Here is a 23,209-nt window from a genome sequence, read left to right on the forward strand (position 1 = left end):
GGGCTAGCTTCAAATTGATCTCCTCTGTGACAGGAGTTTACAGCTCATCGGCTCCTAAATAGTTCTTTTTTTATTTTAATTCACAAACTTGTTGCCTTGCATGCTCCCTTCGAGCCCCTCGTGGAGCTGCAGCCCGGCGGAGAGGTCCGAGGTGCCGTGAAGTGTAGGCAGTGGGTGATGATGTTGCTGGAATTTTTTCTGGGTTTGGTTGCTATTAAACTATTGTTTTCTTTCTATTCCTCATAACACAGCAAGAAAAACTCAAGGATCTAATGGCCAAACCAAACTTAAATCACAGCACGTCCATATTTGATCAAAACATCGTCTTTGACTTGTTGCCTCCTGTGTCTTGGAGTTGTTTGTTGCGTTTTCCTTGAAAGGCTTTCTGTTGTTGCCTTGATGTGATCTGCAACTTTCTCTCTGACAACTGTGAAACATTTTGTCCTTTAAAGGCATATTTTTGGGTTTTCCCTTTTACTGCTTCCTTTTATGAAATGTTTGTCTGATGAAAACAGAAGGTCTCATACTCTCCTTGGACCTTCCCCGTATGAATAAAGATAGATTAACGAAAAATATTGCATCCCTCCTGGAACAGAACACAAGTGAAGATTGAACAACCCGGCACTTAGCTATACTGCACAGCACTGGTAACCATTTGAATGGATGTAAGATCACAGCTCACTTTCTTCACCACCGTCCCCAGACGCCCTGTGTCTCTCCCACTTATCTCCTGCATACTGATCACCCATAAAACCACTTCATCAATTTCCTCTGTACCAAGACAACATCGCATTTGTTCTCTATTGTCCTTTGCGGTCGGCCCTTTCACAATATAGTGTTAAAGATAGCGGCGTGCTGTAAGGCCATGCAAACACATTGACGCTTATTTTCCCCTATATATTTCTTATGTTTCTGTCAAGCACAAATGGATATATATATATTATGTGTATCTGCTTATTTACAGAGCGTGTTTTATTATCAGGTGAAGACTAAGGTATATTGACACCACATTGCTCTAACTAGGTGTTTTTCTTTTTATTCTATAATGCTTGCTTACGAACTTTACGTGAAAAAAACAAACAAGAATCACTTGCATTTGAGAACATGTTTATAGAGGTCTAACCAAAGACTTTGCAGGTTTTAGACATCCCGGGATGATATTCTATGACTTTAAAGGGATATTTCAGGATTTTTGACATAGGGCCTCATTTCCTAGTTATCCAGAGTGTTGCTGGTACCTGGAGATATTTTTTTTTGTAATTCATTCTTATGTTTGAAGAGTTTCGTGGTGCTAGGCTAATGCAAGGCTAGCGCATTTCTTCGATGTCAGCTAGCCTGCATTAAAAACAGTCTGACCCGCTCCACTGTGCACCGGAGGCAAATCACTTATAACGCCAGACTAACCATATAACTAGGGAATGAGGCCCTATGTCAAAAATCCTGAAATATCCCTTTAAACTCCCAATTGTTCTGATTTGCAGATTGTGTCCGGTCAATTCAATTCATTTTGTTGATCCTGCACAATATTTTCAAACTCTACCAAACTGTTCATCAAATCTGTCCTTGTTGATCTTCATTCTTACTTATTTTTAAATTGAACATCCCAACCAGCGATTGTGTTTTATAGACGTTTGAAGGACTGGCTCGCCTGTAATGACGGTTGACGTGTAAATCGCATCACAAATGGATGTGCTATTCTTTATCTCAGCTTGCCTCCTTGCTCCTCTTTGCTGTGCTGCCACTTTAACCTCGACACTCCCGCACAAGAACATTCCCACTCTCGCGCACATGTAAAACTAACAACACAAGGCGGCTGTGATCCTTTAAAAAGCCTGTCACGATGAGTGCCAGAAACCTCTTGTTCCCCCATGCATCGGCGCGCACGCTTCTCTTCTTCACAAGTGTGTTTTCTCGACGCGCATTTGCATACTCATTTTGATGCCGCTTGTTGTTTATGTCTCGGATTGATAGGTGTGACCCACTTGCTCATTTCATTTTGTAGCTATTAGAGGAAAGTCTCAGCCTGACATTCTCCAGCTGCTGGGTGTAGCTTTCCTAATTGCCAACGAACCAACGAACTCTGGGAATTAGCAGTCGGTACACTTGAGGAATTAGCTATGCCGGGCGAGTCGGCACCCGCAGTTCTTCCTAAAGGACTTTCAATTTACAGACGGTTGCGTTTTAAAAACAGTTTGTCGTGGCAGTTGCGTGCAAATTGTCAACCATATGGCTTCAAGATTCATTAGTGCTGTAATAATCTGCAGTATGGCTGTATGGAACTTGTCTCCCCCTAATCTTTCAGCTGCTCCCTTTTCTTGTTCTGGGGCGACGGGAGTGATAGAATGGGGCTGAAGTGTCTTGCCAAAGGATACGGAGATAGTAACAGCTGGAAGGGTGCGGGAGGCGGGAGCTGGGGAGACAACTTTGTGGTTAGTTCGGTTGTGACTGTAGGATATCAGATTAAACCATAGCGTTCAGCGGGGGCTAACTGAAGCTTTCTCATGCTCACAATTTGGCTGGGTCTTTGGAGCCGAAAACAAACCAACAAACAAAAACAGTAAAAGGATGTTGCACATGTTAAGACAAACATGTGTGGGGGGAAGAATGACAAGCCTGTGTTTAATAATCTATAATATAAAACGCAATCGCGAGTAGGGCGGGGCTTAGCTCCATAAGGGCGCCGCCATGTTAATTTCCCAGAAATTTTTTGTATACTTGGCCAGGGGCCACCACGTGACCGTCCCACCGGCCGCAGGCATTGGCCACGGGTCCATATGGACCGTGGTGCTGCTGTCCGAGGACAACCCGGCGTCACAACAACGCGAGTGCACGACATCTGACTGCCGTGCGTGTGCGCGCATACAAACAGGGCGATGTGTGTCATCGTCACTCACCGCTAAACTGCAGCTGTAGACGCTCCGCACCGGTACAGTGACATCCTCCAAAACACATGACATCTGCGTGTCTTTGTTTAAGTCTCTCCTGCAGTGACCGTGGCTGTGGTTCATTATAGATCCAGTGCTGCGTAATGTCAGAAGCGCAGACAAATGCGTGAGATCCAAACCTGGCCGTATTCCGTCTCCAAAGCTTTGTCTCCGAACAAAAGTACAGCAGAATGTTGCCCAAACAACTGACCAAACACGAGCTTCAAATAACACGCGCTGCTCCGAGTGCTTTAGCCTTTGTGTGAGGAAAGCGAAAATGAAACTACCGCTTAACAAGCGCATGGCCTGCACTGCCCTGCTTTTTTTTTTTTTTTTTCCTTTGATGCTGTACCATTTGCTTTGTATTTTGCTTTCACATATTTTGAGCCCAGAGGTACATTTTATTATAAAGCAGCTTTGAAAGCATTGCCAATTGTATTCTAAGGTTATAAATACTGTCTAATAACGATCATTAGGCTAATTCATTTCAAAGCCAACTGATTATTTTTTAGATTGCACTTGCACAGGTCCTGCACCATGAACCGAACCGTGAAGGCTGAACCCCAATATTTATCCATAAATATTCCACTGTCTCTTGAATTCTATTCCCTGAGTTTAGCGAACATATTGTCGTTGTAGTTTATAAGAAAGGAGTACCGGTGCATCAAACACTCCAATTGCAGTTTGTTTGAAATTATTTTTAGCATTCATTCTTTTACACATTTGTAGTGGCCATAGTTTTTGAAATGGGTTGGGAACCACTGGTCTACTTAGTGCGGGTCTACAGCTATACTGAGTGACGGGTTATAGGGACTATACTGGACATTTCTTTGTAATAACTCATAATCTCAGAAGTTCGGCCGGGCCTCAGCTAGTGACTTAAATAGGCAACAATGTTTTCAAGGAACATCCGGACCCTACCCCCATGTCCTGTTTGGCTTCAGCAGCTAATAGTGATGCTACATGTTTTGATTTTTAAAAGTATTTCTTTTTTCCCCCACAATGGACATCCCAACCAGTGAATGTGTTTTTAGACCGCACATTTGAAAGACTGGCTCGCCTGTAATGACAGTTGACATGGAAATAGCATCGCAAACGGCTCACCTCCATCATGGACAACATCCACCCACCCACTACACGGGACTGTAGAGGAGCTGAGCAGCTCTTTCAGTGGAAGACTGAGACACCCTCAGTGCAAGAAGCAGTGTTAATTTTGACCACATATTTTAATTTATTTTTAGTCTTAGTCTTTTGACGAAAATGTAATTCGATTTCAGTCTAGTTTTAGTCAAAAAAATATCTTCAATTTTAGTCTAGTTTTAGTCGACTAAAATTGCAAGTAATTTTAGTCGACTAAATTTAAGACGAATTAAGTCGACTTTGGATTGATAATATTAATTATAATCATATTTAATCTTGTTCCTCTGCTTCATGGAGCTTCTCCACATGAACAAAGCTCAGAGCTGATCCTTTAGCAGTGAATTTACATGATATGAGGCTCTTTCAGACTGTCAATAGAAGTTTGGATGATTTTAGTCTCTCCTTTTCATTTTAATTTAGTCTTATTTTAGTCGACATTTTAGTCATAGTTTTAGTCTCATGAGAAACTTTTAATTTAGTTTTAGTCCAATTTTAGTCGTCAAAAATATCACTTTGACTAAAATTAAGACTAAATATTTTAGTCGATGAAAGTAACACTGGCAAGACGGAGTGCTATCGCAGGTCCTCCATCCCCACTCCTCTCAGACTTATCTGCATCACTTTATCAACCACTTGCACTATGATGTAAACCTGCACTGCTAACACTGACTAGCACTAGCACTAACATTTTTTGTTATAATCTGTTTTCTTATTTTTTACTGTTTATACTTTATGTCCCCACAAAGTCCATAGTAACCATTGTATATAAGATACCACTATTTACTATTTAAGTGTTTTTTCTGCCTATTTGCACGCAGTGTTTCTAAGAGCTGAATATCACCCAGTCCAAGTAAATTTCTCCATTTTGAGATCAATAATCTAATCCCATGCGTTCCATTGACTCTGTGCATAACTATAAATAATAACATTGAACTGCTGAACTAATGAATAAGATGGTTATCTTGGCGCGCTGGATCAAAACAGGAAGTCACTTCTTGGGCAGCGTTGGTACGATTTGAAGCTATTGTAATTTCATAGTTTAGCTCAGAAGAAAGTAAGCAAAATAATGTAAATATGCTCCATCCCTTCACCCCTAAAAGCACATCAAGACTAAGTTTGCAGTGTGGAGAGGTTAAACCAGGATATGTAGCATCAAGGTCAATAATTGTGGCTTTCAAACTTACTTTTGGACACCTCTGCATTCGTATTTCCAGTTATATAACTCATGTCTATGATTGGAAAAGTAACTTTTAGCTTTTTCATGCACCTTGTTCAGGTATTCAAATCTTCCGCTGGGAGCAAAGGGAAGAAAACGATTCAAAAGTTTTGTAGCTCTAGAGGATCTGGCCAAAATAAACAGTATTTCTCAAATCTGAGAGTGTAGCAACACCGGCGGCGCCAGGGGGGGTCTTGAGGGGTCTCAAGACCCTCCCAAAAAACGCCTTGACCCCCCATTAGACCCCCCAACCCCTTCTTGATTAAATACATGTAAATCCCTCCTCCTGAAAATGACGGGCCTGATCTCCACTGCTGCTGTATGCGCGCTACATGTGTCTGTCTTTCGTGCGCAGTGACTGTCACGTTTCTTTCCATGCGGTTAACGCCACGACTGGCGCATGTCTCGCTGTTTACAACATGCGCTGAGCGCGGGGCTGACAGAGGGAGAAAGCCAGTTGCAGCAACATTCATGAAAGTGCACCGGGCGGATGGAAGTCTGTAAACTCCACAGCGGTATCAGGATCTGGTCACGCACAAACCGCGTGTTCAATTTGGCCTATTACTGCCGCTCACGGACACAATGTCCACCTTTTGCTTTGATAGTGCACTGGCCCGCCTGCCCCGCGGTCAGCTGCTGCTTACAGGGGCATCTCTGCGCTCTGACCGCACAGCTGCCGCTCACACGCACAGAGCGAGCGCCCTGAAGGGAAGAGACAGGTACCACAGGTACCACGCATTCATCACTCCGTTTGTCTGAGTTCTTCACAACATGGACCAAATGAGAGAGCGAGTCAGCCCCTCCCCTCAGCGTTACCATAGAGACCTGTTCCCACCAAATGCATTGGCTATATTATGACCACATAATGTGAAAGAGCTTAAAGTTACAGTTGATCAAACATTAGTCGATAAAATGTAAATTATTATTCATGCTAATGATATTTTCTATACATAATACAACAACATTGATGCTTTGTACATCCTGATTGGGTATAACATTATTTAAAATAATATCTGTAGGTTTCACATGTGTCCTCACTTTTGACCTCAAGAGTCCTGCTTTTCAGTGTGATAGAACTGGTGACCCTCGCTGAGGACCAGCACAGCAAGGGAAGGCTCACAGACTTAAGAGAAATGTTTTGGCCTTTTTCAAAGCCAAAGTAAATTCTAGTCAGGAGATTTTAGGCAGTTCATGAAGGCATTTATACTTATATTTGTAATTAATTTGTAAACATTTTGTAAAAATCGATTCCCGGCCCTAATGATATTTAATAATTTATTTGACACATAAAAAATACAAACATAAGAATCCCTGCAACCCCCCATGACCTGCTGCACCCACTATTTTGTAAATATGTTTTGTGTCATAGGCGTGAATATGGCAATTAAAGTTTGAGTGTATTGTTTGCAAACTGCAATTGATTCATTAATTTAAAACAAAGTAGTTGATATGCTGTGTTGTTTTTATGGTTTAGCATCAGTAATATGCAGTTTTTAGCCGTGTCCACTATATTTTTTGTTGGTTTTCATGAGACTCCTTGAAATGACCAGGACCCCCCATTGCCCCCCCAATCAAAATTGTCTGGAGCCGCCACTGTGTAGCAATATAATGCATCAGGTGTGTTTTTGAGGCATTGGAATAACTTGCAAGTTGCAGGGCAGGCATTTCCAACCTTTATTACCTGTTAACTTTGTGCAAAAAAAAAGTCAGGGAGCTACTTATGTTGTGACTATATATGTTTTGGAATTTTGTCCTCAAACTTTACATTATGTACCCAAATGTTTGCAGATTTTGTTTCAACATTTTCAAGACAAACAGAAAATGCCTCTAAAATGGGACTTATGAAGCACATGTAGAAATATAGAAAGCCTTTTGGCAAGCTATCAAGAAAGGGCTGGCGAGCTACTGGTTGGAGATCCCTGCTGTTCTTCTCCAACTTTCATGGACTAGGCCAGAGATCAGGATTACCTTGCTGGTTGCTGTTGTGTTGTGCTCTGTTTCCTATGCTCTCACCTTTCTGTTTACCCGAGAATACGCAACTTACATTTTTAAATCAAATCAGCAGCATTGGGACCATTATTCAAAAAGCAGCCAATACATTTTTGTTTCCCGACTTTCATACAAATGAAACCACTCAGCAAAAAGAAAAAATAAATAAATCCATTGCTTTTATTCATTGCCTCAGGCTATGCGTGAAGTTTTGCTTTTAATTATAGTGGTTGCTCCCAAACAACACTGATTCCCAAATTGATTAGGATTTCCAAAGCCACTCTTTCTATCTGTCTAGAGTATGTCACTGCCGCATTAGTTGACGACTCCTGGCATGCATATTTAATGTTTGTTTTGCAGCTTTCGACAGGTGTGCTGCACGGAAGCAGAGTTGGACACCAGGGTATATATAAAGAATATCCATCCACTATGCTGCTATATTCACCAACTGCATACAAATCTGCATATTAATAGTATACATGTTGAGTTCACCCATCTATTAAAGGCATTTTTGTAACATTTGGCTGAGTCGATTGAATAAAATGTAAGCATTTATTTAAATCAGGTGTTATTATTGCTAAAAAATACCTCAGATTGTACTCTATTCACACCTGACTCGTAAGTTTGCTTACATTGCCAGCTCACCTCCATTGAGACGTTCCTGTTTTTGTTGTCTACTAGAGGCCAAACATTGAAGACATTGGCGGGTTGTTTGATAAACCTGGCTCAGCCCGACTTCTCTCTTGACTGAGCGTAAACACGAGTCCAGGTTCAGTCCGTTTCAACGCGCTCAGCCCAGTCCAAATGAATGTGCCATGCTATCGCCGTGTGCAGGCAGCCCTCAGAAGAGGAGCCAAGATATGATCAAACATAAGTGCAACACTAATTTATATAGACAGGAAATGACATGCAAAAACTTTACAACACGAGAGGAGTGGCCAAACCTGGTCCAGACCTGGTTAAGTTCTCTGTCAAAGTGACTGAGCCAGACGCAGAGTGAGCCTGGTTTATGAAACCGAAATGACAACAGATTAAACCATACTTAACCAAATAAGACATACTGGGTAAGCCATTTTTATGAAACAGCCCTGCGGTCCTCTTCCAAATGCTTCATAATGATAGTATAGTACATTCCAATAATGACACCGTCTAGCTGAGGATCATAGTATGGCTGGCACGTTTGTCACTGTACAAGTAACCAATCATTGGGCATAAATACATTAGAACCTCTTCATAATGCTTGATTTGAAAGTGGCATTGTTGGTGTCTAGTTGATCATTTGGAGCAAGTTTTGTGTGACGATTTAATTGCTTTTAAGATAGAGCAACACATATAACCTGCAAAACACTGCAGCGTGGCTTTAATTTTTTACAAAAAAAGAGTGGCAATATTTGAGCAGAAAGTACAGCGTAGATGTCACTGGTGCATTAGCTGACGACTCCAGGCATGCATATTTAATGATGCAGCTTTCGACAGGTGTCTGGTGTGTATGCGCAGAGTCGGAACAGCAGCAGGCAGGCAGCGACACGGGATAGGTCTGACTGTTGATACGGTGTCATGCTTCGTGCCTCTCTGATTACATGTCATGTAAGGGGACACTAGCTGACTCCGCGCTGCTAGTGCGAAGTACGCGGTAGAAGGAAGGAAAAAGAAGGAGCTCACGTGCCTTGGCTTTTAGTGGACAGAGGAAAGAGGGCTGCAAGATGAGTGTTGTATTGTAGAGCTGGATAAAGAGAAACATTTTTTCCCTGAGTTAAAAGCAGTGCTAATCTAAGTTTTCTCGATAGAACAATTGTTGGGTTTTAAGAGTCTGGTCTTTCTTCTTTTTTTGTTATTGCTACAGTTAGAAAGCTCAAAGTCTGTAAGGGGTGCACACTCGTGAGTTTTCTTCCCCAAACTCTGCAAATAATTCCCCTGCCACTCAACTTGACACTTGCTAATTCTGCCTGTTTTCTCGGAGATGCATTCTTGTTATCCTAATTAGTCACCGTGACAGTCATCAAGGTGCACCGCAAAGATGAGATCACAAAAACAGAAAATACATGAAATGATTCAGAATTCTCTGTGGCAACATTCATGTCCTTCTTTGTGCCAAAAATACATGAAACACCTGCTAAATCAGTAGATCTTTAATTAAGGATGAGCAAATTGGTGAAAAAGCTGCATTCCATTTTAGTTCGTAGTCCAGAGGGAGAGAAGCAGAGGGGTCACATTCAGCACATTTAGCTTTTCACGTACAGTCGTTCATGGGCATTATTAATAGAGTTTAGGCCGTTTGCAAATTTAATTTATTTGACAACCCCCAAACTGCTAATTGCCCCCTTGAAACACAGACAAGTACTGCACTACTGTGCTTTTTGATTTGCAGACAATTGTTATTGTATAACGTCTATTTTCCTGGTGTTTCTCAAGGCTGTGACTTAACATCTCTACTGTTCTGTGTGTTTCACTGTTTTCTTCTCTCCCATCTCTCTGCTCTCCTTTGCCTGCACTAACCCTGACCCTGCAGACTGGATGTACGATGGTAAGCGGGCATCTATTCTTGAAGATTTCTTTATTCTTTCAACTCATGGTTGTATCCTCAACCTCATCGACCTTTGTCTGCTCCTCTCATCACATCAGACTGAGAAAATTCCTCTTAATGTGACTACATCTTACTTTTCATTTCGAGTTTGCAGCGGTGGTCAAAGTACTTGTTTTATGACTTGAGCAAATGTACAGATACTCCTGGTCAAATACTATTCCAATATAGTGCAGGTTGCCTAGTCCAAATTTTACTTATTAGCGTTGTGAATAATATATTTGCAGCTTCGAAAACATGAGACTCGTGCCCAAATTCACCACCTGACTTGACAAGGACAAACCTTCTGTCCAGCTAATATGCTGCCATAACCTTGTAAATATATCCAGCACGTTCTGCAAATGCAACAGGAATTTCACATTTGCCGGTGGCATCAGCAGCATGCATTATATATAAGGCTTTTATAAATGGCACAGCTTTATACTTTTCACTGCAAGAGCCTTTAGTGGAGTAAAAGTAATAAGTTCTCAACAGCAAAACTGTTCAAGTAAAGTGCAGATCCTCAAAAACTCTACTTGGGTGCATTACTTGTAAATGTAATTTGTGACTGCCCACCTCTGCAAGGTTGTGATGATGTGACTCTCTAGAAAAGGGCGATCATCAATGATACGGTCTTGCTACTAGAAGTATCTAACCATGTTTCTACAATATGTTATGCTAATAGGAGCCATATTAGCAAAACATATCTTCCTCCATCTTCATTAAAGGCCTATACCGGATTTACTTAGTACAGCAGATACTTAGTACTGCTTTAAAGACCAAAGAGCAGCAGTTCAAGCCAAAATGTAGACTGCCTGGTTGATTTTAAAGTTCTGTTTGTGGACAAGGCTTTTCTTTTTTTGTTTCTTTGTTTCTTTTTCTTATTTGAAGGGCATTTATCTTGGGGAAAAGTTAATGAAATACAAATGGAAATGTCAGTCACTTTTTCCAAGAGACGTTTTCCCATCAAAGGGGTAGTTTTTTTTTTTTGTCGATTTGAAATGCTACGGTATTTTCCTACGCCATCACCAGCAGGTAATTTAGCTTGAAAAAATGAAAACTCAGAACTCAACTTAGAAGAAATAAAAATCTATCGAGCATACAAATAAAGTACCTATAAGCTAGTACTAACATTTTGAATCCAAACCATTCCCCCCCCCCCCCAGTGCTGATCTCATCTCTCATCCTCTGTCCTCTCCACTGCCCCATGTGCCTGTGTCTGTCTGTCTATCGGGCTGCCATTACCTGCTCCCCTGCGCCTGTACCACCTCGCATCGCTGACCCCCATCTGTAGAGCTGACCATACTCTTTGTTTGGTGTCACTGTGGCGCTCTCCATTTGCGCTGATGTTTTGGCCCTGTAATGTCACTGCTTATGAAAGGAAACGTGCCAACAAGAGAAAATACTTGCAGCATTCTTCAAAGGTGCATTATGCAACTTTTTCTGTGAAAAAACAAACAAAGAGTTGATTGTATGTGTTTGACCATGTAGTGGTTAGCATGGCACCTGACAACTTTTTTTTCACAGTGGTCTCTTCGTAAGGCGCTCAAGGATACATAGGTGGCGTTCACGATTTACAATGTGATGATGTCATAATGTCAGGTGGAGGGCAGGGGGCAATACAACCCTATGGGAGAAATACGTTTTTTCCTCATCAGTATTTGATCGTGATTGGATTTACAAACCTGACATATTATTTTTATGTCTGAAAGTCCTTCCTATTGTCCAACATCACACTCATGTTTTCGAATACTATCACCACTTGTGGACGCCCTTCAGAGAAAATAATAGTACATTAGTTCATATGTGCTAGAGGAGACAATGAAATTTGATACAGACAAAAAAAGTAACCACAGTTACCGTCATAGAATTTTAAGGTGACCTCCACGTCAGTTTTAAACTATGGGCTCTTCAGAATGTTGTGATGTCACATGAACGCAACCTATTGTTTGGAAGGTTTTCTGGTAAGAGGGTCCGTCTGCTGTGATGGAAAGTCACTCATACAGCTACGGGGTCCCTACAAGGTCAAATACACACCCTATCAACATCAACTCAAAAAGTTGCACCTTTAATTTAACCCATGAAATAACAGCTGATTTATGATTTTTCAAAACGTCTGGTCTACAATCCTGTAAAAAACATAAATACTTGGCCACTCCAGCAGTGGTCGATTTTATTTGATTACTTTAGGTGATTTCATACTGCCGTTAGCATTAGCATACAGTTGCTAGCCGTGGCATTTTACACGGTGATCAAAAACACGGTGGTTCAAAATTCTCCAGGTTCTGTGCTTCAAAATGACAAGCAGCATGTCCATATTCATTGAGGTTTAGTGAACCTTGTACTTAGCAAACTTGTAGCTAAACAATTTTTGTCACAATGTTTCTCTGTTCCCCAGAGGCCTGGAACACTGTGAGATGACTCGATTTAAAGCCCTGACTTTGCTCTTTCCAATGCAAAAATGGGAAGTCTCTATGACTTCCGGCTTTTATTGGCGCTAGGTCGAAATTGTAAAATCCCCAAATATCAGCCTGATTCATCGGCCCGCCAATATATTGGTCGACCTCTAAAATGAACAAGTCTATCTTTTAAATGGGAATATGTTTCCAAAAATGGGGAAAAAGTCATCGTTTTGACTCTGACATTTTGACTATGTTAGAGTAAAAATGTGAGATACATGAAAGGAACATGTTTTGAAAGAAATGTTTGTTTGCAGAATGCGCGCTGACCCGGGCAGGAGACCCTTCAACTCGGGTGACCATCAATGAGGAAAGCCCCAACGGTGAGTTTCAATACCCATTAAACATATTTCGGCGATTTAAATTTTGCTGCATTGTTATTGTGAGTGTTATTCAGTATTTGCTCTCTCTTTATGGACTGTCAATAGTAGAGGAATGGCGCTTGTTTCAAATGAGCAAACGTGTGTGCTGCTTTGTTGCTACTTTCGTACAATTAGCCGCGCGTTCATTTTCATTTGGCCAAATACTCGACCTTATTGACCATGCCTTCTGTTTTGATTTGATTAAGCACAACGCTCGCACACAGTAATTAGATGACGTCCATCAATGCCAAAACCCAAATAATCTTCTTTTTCGGGCGCCAGCTTGGTCTCATTTTTATTAAAAGCTGCCTGTTGTGAGAGTCTGCCCTCGTGTAGCAGATGGCGCGGGGCTTACCGTCAGTTTTATGGAAGCTGTGACTGGGGTCATTTCATTGTGTTTTCGCTGGACTTTCCCCTCATTTCTCACTACGAGCTACTGCAGGCCGGGAAATGCGGTTATGGCCCAAGATATTGCGCGCACTCGACTCTGTCAAGGGCTGTATTGGAAATTACCTTTGCGACCTTTGATTTGTGTTTTCAAATAAAGATTGGCATTTTGTTTAACAACCTCTTAACCCCCGCCTTAACCGAGCACAATTTCTCCTTTTTGATTTTACGCGATTTTAAGCTTCCTCGAAAAGAAAACTTCAAAAGAGCGACAAAAACACAACAAAACAGGCGATAAAAAAAATGGATGATAAGCAACAAAACGGTGACTAAAAAGTGATTAAAAAAAAGCAACAAAACAGTTACAAAAACGCGACAAAAAGGCAGTGTAAGTGACAAAAAAAGTAAAAAGAACGTGGCAAAAATGAGGTAAAAACGCAACAAAGCAGGCGACAAAAATGAGATCAAAAACATACAATGAAAAAGTGACGAAAACCTGAGGAAAAATCTCAGATTTGTTTTGTCGGTCTTATGGCGAGTGCAGAGCAAAGGCCATACCGCCTTTGCTCTGCCCAATCCCGTCAGACCTTGGAAGCTAAGCAGGGAAGGGCCTGGCAGGACTTGGATGGGAGACCGTTTGGGAACACCAGGAAGGCAAATGTAGTGTGTGAGTGGTTGGTGGTGGTCGGAGGGGCCCATGGCACAGACTGGTTGCCTCGCTTCCATCAGTCTACCCCAGGGCAGCTGTGACTACAATAGTAGCTTACCACCACCAAGTAAGGAGTGAACGAATAATGCGATGTGAAGCGTCTTTGAGTGTCTAGATAAGCGCTATATAAAACTGACGCATTATCATCATTATTATTATTATTATTACATACTTTTTGGGCGATTTTGGCCTCCGACATACGCTCACTAGTTTTGAGAAAAATCTTAGCTTGTACAGTGAGACAGGGCCAAAGATTTAAAACAGAACCGTTGTACGACCAAAGGTGAGCTACAACTGACATCAGGCAGCGTCTGATATTTTGCAAAACAAGTTGTAGAGTGAGCCATCCTCTCGCTGCAGAGACGATCTCTGTGAAGCGCCTCGACAACACATCAGCACTTGGCCTGTCACATAACAAATTAGAAGTTTCATATATATTGAGGCAGGAAAGTATCGCGATAAACGATGTTATTGACTCTATCGATACTGGACACTGTCAACTCTCAGGCATAAAAATTACAGTAAAACTTTGTTCAAAAAGTGCATCATCACATCCTAAAACACCACACAAGCTGCACTAAACATGAAATGAAATATAATGTACAGTGTGGAAAAAAAAGTAATTGGTCAGTTTCCCATAGACTTTCTATTGGATTTTGGCCCAATACTTTTTTTTCCCCACTGCAACTCAATTTGCTTTAGTTAGAAGTCAAAGTTTTACAAAGGAAAAAATAGGGGTGAATGCTAATAAATGCACAGACGATAAATATCAAGTTAAAAAATGTATCTGTTATTATCATGACAGCCCTAATAAGCACACACCGCACCGCCACCAGAGTCAAAGCAACAGAGGCCAAGCATGAATGGGTCTGACTACGTAGTTTACTGGACTTTCTTTGGACTTTTCCACGGACATAAACCCTGCGTGCCTCAGCTAAAGACACAAAGATCATAGCTACGATTGTCACTTTGAACACTCGCACAGTGGAGACGAGTGCAGCTCACGATTTTACCATCTCCACGTCGTGCAGTGTGACATCTAAAAATCTCATTAGACAAAACAATATCGTACAGTGTACACAAGCCATTAGCTTTCAAATGACGCGTTCCACTGGCCTATAGTGCTGTAAACTCCAGTCGATAAGCTTTTAAATTTGGTTAAAGCTGAACTGGAGAAAATGTGCTTGGTTGAGGCGGGGGTTATTAACTTTGGAAGTATTAACATTTGACAGAAGCCTTACATATGAACTGGTGAACTGGTGAGCTAATGAACGAATCACACGCATTTGATGACACGATCGAAGAGGTTTTATATATATGCGCCATTAACGTGTTTTCGATTGGAAATACTTGTGCAGTACCGTATCTACTGGGAGGCCGAGTGCTGGTTGTTGGAGAAACTGAAGTGGCTGAATATTCTGTTGCTGCGGTGACTAAAATTACCAGGTGAAGAGGGAGAAGTGTGCATTTGCTTTTAAAATACTCATACGAACGGAATGATAGATTTTCACCCACGGTGTATGTTGAGATATACAGTATGTGCTTTACAATTTAGCCGCAGTCTCCTCAACTTTTTCTTTTTTTTTGGGGGGGGGGGGGGGGGGGGGCTTCAGTTGGTTGTAAAATAGCTATTAAAGCAGCTGTATTCAAGTGTAGCAGGATTCACTGAAGCACAGAGCAGTCCTGGACTCGTCGATATGCTCTCCCTCTCTCCTCTCCATCACCTGGCTGTACCCACTCTTCCGTGCCACTTTGTACTGTGCCTGCCATCTGCATTTACTGTGGAGTGCCTGAGGAGGAGCTACTATGTGTTCATCAAGGAAATGGGGAATGCATTTGCTTTAACGAAAAAAAAAAAAGCCTCTGCTGCTTACTTTGGAGAGTGTTTTCGTATGCAGTCCCTAAATGGAGCAGGTGTGCCTTTTAGTTTCCTCAGAGGATGCGCTGATGCATCTTTTCATAGGCTGGAAATATAACTAATCTATGGTAAAAAATATTCCTCACAATAAGAATTTGTCCGGTATGAACGATGAGTCACGTGCAGCAGGGGACGCAGAGCAAGTGTTTTCAGCCTCGATGCTACATTTAGCCCCTGTTTCCTTCAGGTCAACAAGCCTCTAAAGTTCTTCAGGAAATAGGCTCAAACTTTAGAAATTCAAAGAACAAAAAACAGCATGGTTGAACACATGAGACCCCCCTTCGAGTTGCCAGAAGAGGAAGCTCTATACTTTAGGGATGCACGATAATATCGGGAAAAAAGAGAGTTAAAGAGAAGAGAGTAAAGAGAAGTTTTACATTGATGAAATGAGCCGCTGCTCGTGTTTTTTTTTTGCCACACGAGGCACAAATGCATAAATGAGCCCAATGCAGGAGAGAGAGTCTTGTTTTTGTGCTGTAGTATTGTATTATTAGTCAAACTTGCATCTGTCACAGATTTGGCATCACTTCTCTCTCATGTCAGAGACGCCTCTAGACTCAGTGAAATACTATAATACTGTCTATATTCCAGGATTGTAGATAAGAATTCACTAGTATGATGTCAACAAAGAAAAATACTAGGAAGGAAGTAGTAGTAGTAGTAATATTCTTCTTCTTTTTTTTTATAAGATGTGACACAGATGAACAGAGACAGACCTGCTCAGATGATGGAACTGTAAAAAACAGAGCCAAACCAAAAGTAAAAGTCATTATTTGATTAATATTTCTACACTTCGCTTGGTAGAGTTAATACATTTTGGGCAGAACTGTGAACTGTGACATTGAGTTCTTGTCACAAAATAAAGTGCAAATATATATACATAATTATCGGTGTCATTATTGGTTATCGGTATCGGGACATGCGGAATTATCGGTTATCGGTTCAAATTGGCATTATCGTGCATCACTACTATACTTAAGAAAAATAATATTCTTTGGAGCCACATTTTGAAGCTGATTTTGAGAAATGTAAAGTCTCCATAGGACTTAAAGGAACGGGCCACTGTTTTTACATGCTGAGATATGTTCTTACCTGAGCTGTGTTCATCAAGGAAATGGGGAATGCATTTGCTTCGAGTTGCCAGAAGAGGAAGCTCTATACTTAAGAAAAATCATATTCTTTGGAGCCACATTTTGTGCGTGCCCTCTGTCACGTTCAAAGACACAAAGATGTTGTCAGCATTTGGCCTCTCCCAGTATATTCCTATAGCTCCAAACAGGGTGAAGTTAGAAGTGACCAAGCTCTTCCACGGGCAAAGACCAGACAGGTATGCATGAACTTGTCTAAGCTCAGCTAAGAACATATCTCAGTATGGAAAAACTGTGGTCTGTTCTTTAATATTGCAGAGTTCCATCTGGAGTCGCCCCTTGCCACTAGGGGGCAGTATCAGAGCAGTTTCAGCGCCTGGCCATGAGGACTAAAGAGAAGTTCTTTCTTCACCCATTGTTCGGTTCAGGTGGTCTTCGCAGGAGCACCGGTGTCTCTTAATCAAAAAAGATGATCGCTAAGCACATGGTAGTCTCCATCACTGCTTAAGCCTAATCATTATTGCTTTTATCATTTGTACGGAACTGATTGTCTCACAGTTTGCTTCATAATAAACAATAGCCTTCTCTGGCAATGGTCCGTTCCCCATTGTTACAAAATTAATGTGGTTGCCAAGTAATATCTAGTTAGCATAAACACTTCTTACGCAGGCACAAAATGCTAAATGGATTGTGCGAGGTAAAACCCCAAAAGGAGCAGGGATATTTTGCATAAATGAAAGAGAAATATCGGTGTTGTCCCTTCTTGCCTCTCTAATTGTTGAACTGCATCCAAGAAAATCACAATAAATAATCACAGGCTGATTATTGATCTGTCCGTATCTGCCCCCCTCGCTCTCCTTGCTCCGGTTTCATCAGTTATGCTATGTCTCTTCTGCAGGACTTTACGCAGCGACCTCTTCGAGTGTAGAAACAGCTCTGTATAGACGCTCTTTCATCTCGCGACAAGCTGTAAAACCCACAGAAATAGAGATCGAAGTGTAGTTTGTGTTGAAAATGACGTCCACGAGCCCAGCTGTCGCGGATTCCTCCACACCTCCGGCTAAGCTCGGGATCCCTGGCGCGTGATTGGGTGGCTTTGCGTCACACGGGTTGGACATTCATCAGCGGAACAGCCCCCCCACAATTCGCACCGCCACGTCGTCTCACCTACTTCCTCCTCGCCGCTCCGCTGTGATTTGGGGCTTTGATCGATTGCCTGGGAATGCGCGTGATGGAGCTAAAGCCAACGAGGCCGCATCGGAAAGCACCCCTTACTGTGTGTGTGTGTGTGTGTGTGTTTGAGGGATTTGCGCTAATCTTCCTCATAAAGCTCTCATTTACCTGGGATATGGGTCTCCCTAGGCTTTCTCATATACTAATTTATCTGCCTCCAATGAAACGAGCCTCGCCGTAATGGAATGTAAAACAGGCGTTGTTGACCAAAGCATATCATCTCCGGAGATATTCTCATCCCGTCACTGACCCCCGCAAACCCCGCTCCGTTGGTGATGAATGGGAATACTATGCATCATCATGGTTCAGGGCAGAGAAAATAGATGTTTCTCTGTGTAGTATAGTTTTGAGATAGTACTACAGGTCCCCACACTTCAACTGTCACTTGACTTGATTTGCTGCTGTGGTCCATATTTATGAAAGCCAAAGAAATTGGCAAAAAATGCCACAGTGGGAGGGAAAAGTATGTGAACACTTTGGAATTTCTCACATTTCTGCCTAAATTGGTCATAAAATGTGGTCTGATTTTCATCAAAATCATAAGAATGAGTAAACAGCGCATGTCTGCTAAAAAACTAATACCACCCAAACATTTACATTTGATTATATTTTTATTGGCCATAACATGTAAACATTCACAGGACAGGAAGGAATAAGTGGGTACACCGTCTGAATCTCACTGAACTGCAACAGTTTTGTAAAGAGGAATGGTTCAAGATTCATCCTGATCGTTGTGAGCGTCTAATCTGCAACTACAGATAAGCAGTTATTGCTGCAAAAGAAGAGTCAGCCAGGTATTTAATACAGGGGTTCAGTCACTTATTCCACGCTGTTGTGAGTGTCTCTGGTCTTTCTGCAAAATATCGTGCTAAACTTGTGAATTCATTTTTTCTTTTGATGATTTCACGTTGTCCAGGCCCTGAGGAAACAAAACTTCCCCACACCATGATCCTCCTGCACCGTACTTCACAGTGAGGATAGGGTTTTGATGTTTCTGTGCTGTTACATTTTTCCTACACACATGACGTTGTGTGTTCCTCCCAAATTCAACTTTGGGTCAATCAGTCCACTGAATATTTGGCCAGTAGTGCTGTGGATCATCCAAGAGCTCTTTCAGTTGATCTGTAGTCGCAGATTAGACAACACAACAACACAACAACAACTTCTTTACAAAACTGTTGCAGTTCAGCAAGATTTCTGGGTGTTCACTTACCTTTTCCTCCCTGTCCTGTGAATGTTTACATGTCATGGCCATTAAAATAAGATAAAATGTAAATGTTTGGGGGGTATTAGTTTAAGCAGACACTGTTTATTCATTGTTATGATTTTGAGAATGATCAGACCACATTTAGTGACCAATTTAGGCAGAAATGTGAGAAATTCCAAAGCATTCACATACTATTTCCTCCCACTGTATATTATCAATAGTATCTTTTACATGTTGCTTTTGTTTTTGCTGTTTATCTATATTCGGCACAGTTCTAGTCAGATATACTGTGGATCATAAACCAATCGTCACATTTTTCATTATTATCCAAATTTAACATGACGTTCACGTGACGCATTTCTGTGAGTCATTTCATATCCAGCACTTTATCAGAGCTTTCATGAGAAATGAGTTGCGCAGCTGTACATCCACACAAACGCGGCTGGCCCAAAACTTTCTGCTTTTATTTTTGCAACTAAATTTAGACAGACATTGGCAGGCATGCTTCACAGACTAATTTCCTTTGCCCTGTCTTTATTTCATTTAGAGGAGGCTTTCGCTTCACAGAACTGCTATTCATGCGAGGCTGGCAGTCTGATGCGCAGACGAAGCCTAACATGTTTAATTTATCCACCGCGTTGCCAGTGCAGACGTGCTGACAGGTGCCAGACACACACACACACACACACACACACACACACACACACACACACACACACACACACACACACACACACACACACACACACACACACACACACACACACACACACACACACACACACACACACACACACACAAACACAGCCTCGGCACATGTCCGTGGGGGAGACAGAGACTGCTTCCTCTGTGCATCCAGCCTGTGTGCTAAATCCAAAAGCAGTTAATCAGATTGAGAGGAGTTTTATCTTATTGTATCAGTGTGTGTGGATATGAGAGCGTGAGGAGAGGAGACGAGAGGGAGAGGGGCGGGGCCAGTCCCACTACAATGGGAATCAGTGTGTTCACAAATGAAGCTGTCTGGATCTTATCTCTGCAGATTCCTATCACATGTGTTTGGTTTTCTTATTTTTTGGTTTTTATGACTGAGAAGTAGAGCTAGGCAGAGGGAAATAAGCTGAATCTGTAGCGATAATAATGAGACCATTATGAAGTTAACGCTCACATTGTTAATATAGTATGTAGTTGGTGTGACCGGAGTTCTATCTCTATTCTAAGAAGTGAATTCTGTTTATCGTAATAAGTTTGTCTTACTGTAAAACATGATCATTAGGTACTACTCCGAGAATTAGGGCCATGTGCTTGTCCGTCGAGTTTAACTTAGTTGGTTCGGTGAGTCCATCTGTTCTCCTGTAGGGGAACTCGGAATATGAATGCGAACAAGCTCCCAGACTACCTGCTGCAACAGAGAGTAGTCAGACGAGTGCCAGACTAGTTTTGGACTTTTTAAAGCCAAACACGTCCATGTTTTTGGCAAAAGTAATTGAACATTTCACACAACCATGTTTTGTGCAAGCTGTTTGTGATTGATCCAAAAGAGTTAAACTTGTATTTTCTTTTCATTCCGATTATGTGTTCTTGTAGTTTGATGTTGTTTTCAGTGCTATTGTTTTATAAATAATTAACCTTCCATTGGTTGAGAAAAGAAGCATTAGTTAGAGTCAACAGTCATCTGGAAGTCATCTTGAAGCAATGGCCCTCAAGATGATTTTGAGAAATAACTTTACACAAATCAGATCAAAGGCCTGTTCATCTCTTAATCCCCCTGAACCGAGCACATATTCTTCAGTTTGGCCTAACCCAAATTTAAAAAGCTTGAAAAAAGTGTCAATATAGAGACAAAAACGTAACAAAAGAATGACAAAAACATGGTGAAAACGCAAAAAGCAAAAAAAAAAAGTCACAGAAAAGTGAAAAAGATGCGACAAAGAAGCAACAAAAGAGCGACAAAAATGTGAAGCAAGGAAAACATGACAAAAACAACGCAACGTAAAAGTTACGATCAGTTATGCAGGCTTTCAAATAAGGTGTTACACTTGCTTATAGGCTTAAAGCTGGAGAAAATAAGCTTGGTTAAAGTGGGGTAGTGCTAAAAAATGTCAAAAAATACTGTCAATTCCGTCAAATTCTTCAGCAGAACACCCACTTTAAGGGACTATACAAAGTTTAAAAACGTTAACATTATATATTTTCTTCCCCCTACATGTTCCAGCCATGTCCTAATGTGTAGAATGAGCCCAGACCTGTTCACCACAACTGCCTCTAAAATCCTGCACTGTCACTCAAAAAGGTGTTACTTCGGGTCCGAAGTGCCGTCATGCATGAGCTTAATATAGAAGCTGCAGTTGCGTGTAAGACCTGAGGTGGCACTAGTGAGTACAAAAATGACCAACTTGCATCTCGTCCCTTCAAGTCATGATGTACAACTGGCATTTGTTGAAAGTGATGCTTTACTTAGGGCGACAATGGGGGATTTCGGCCCTCAGTCTTTTGACGATGAAGAAAATCATCCCTCCACCAAGTGAACTTGCCTACCCCTGGTTAAGTATACATTCAGTACAGTCATTGAATAGTGTATACAATATTTAATGTAATCCCTAAATGAAATGCACGTATGTGTTTAAAGTAGGAGCCAGCACATCACAATGTACTATTTGGAGAAAATACTGATTTCAGAACAGGGACCGCAGCCTAAAATAATTGTCATTGCCCGCACACTTTGAAAATGCTGGTGTGTTATTAACAGATGTTTATTTACTGCCTACACTTGTCTCCACCGGAAAACACTCAAAACACTCAAAACCCTTTCGGTGTCGAGACAAGAATTGCAGAAATATGTTCAAATGTTGTTGTTTGAACATCACACAAAGGTACAACAGATGAAAAGGGAAAGCACTAGAGTCTTCTGTATAGTCTGTTGAAAGCCGAGTGGTTAGTATTTGATGTTTGTGGTTTTATTTCACGTTTCAAAGCGCTTTTTGTTTGATACAATTTAAGAGTTGGACAGCTTGACTTCTGTGTCATGGCTGGTCGAAGGTGTTTGCACCGGTTGCACCTTAGTATAATAAATGTGTGTCTCCCTCATTGAAAGAAGCTATTTTATGTAAAACAGACTTTTTATCTTTCCTCCATAAGTTTCCCTATGAAAAGTAGACCGTGTATTTTGTTTCAGTCAGACGAATTTGAGCTAACCTGCATTCACTGGCCTGAAAGCAGTTTTTACGTACATCTGCTTTGTCGCATGTTTTTGTTTTGTTTTTCTCCTTTCCTTACAGCCTTTTCTTGATGAAGGCTCTATCAGATTATGCAATATTCATCATACAAGTGCATTTTTATCCATAAACTTCACTCAAAGAAAGCTATTTTGAGTCTCCAGATTCATATCATTAGCATGTTATACTTTCATACTGAGCCAAGATTACATGTATCGTAGCTTTCACTGCGCCAAATGTATGCACAAAGAGGATGCTCAACCAGCTTTATTTTATTAATAATTATGCAGCTGCATGAATGAAGCAACCGGTCGACCTGTGCATCAGCTACTTTATTTTTTACACCCCAGTCCCGCTTGACAGATGGACAGTGACTAAGACCGTTTCTGCTCTTGTGATTCCAATCCTGATACGTCGATATATAGCCTACCCCTGCATTAAACGGGTTCACTAAACACACCACTGTTGTCATTTTTGCCCTCTTTATTAGGCCCGAGCGGCCTGCCGTCGCAAGGGCCTATTGTAATCGTAATCACAGCGCAGTGCGCGCAGCGCACTGAACCTAAGTGCGCGGAGCGCACAAAAACAGCGCGAAGCGCTGTCCCCATGTCAACCGTAAACTCACCGTGTAAAACAGTGACAGCCCACACCGGAGGTGTGGGCCCTTTATACTTATTATTGCATTAAAATGAATGGGGGTATATAGTGTGAATGGGGGTATATAGTGGATGACGAGCGCGAAGCGCTCGTCATCCACCCAGGACCCCCACGGGTGCGTGCGGTTCGTTGAAAGCTTTCCAAAAAT

At 41.5% G+C, this 23,209-nt stretch overlaps 1 protein-coding gene across 3 annotated transcripts in view; it reads left to right on the forward strand.

Moving 5' to 3' along the window:
* Positions 1–23,209, forward strand: part of LOC306965443 (protocadherin-15-like) — a 494,180-nt gene that overhangs the window by 169,137 nt on the left and 301,834 nt on the right. For all 3 annotated transcript variants that reach the window (XM_079559864.1, XM_079559865.1, XM_079559863.1), the window contains one exon: positions 12,546–12,611. In XM_079559864.1, the coding sequence (XP_079415990.1) occupies positions 12,546–12,611 (66 nt within the window). The remainder of the gene's footprint in view (positions 1–12,545; positions 12,612–23,209) is intronic.

Source organism: Gobius niger (assembly GCF_951799975.1).
Source record: "Gobius niger genome assembly, chromosome: 7".
Lineage (NCBI taxonomy): Eukaryota > Metazoa > Chordata > Actinopteri > Gobiiformes > Gobiidae > Gobius > Gobius niger.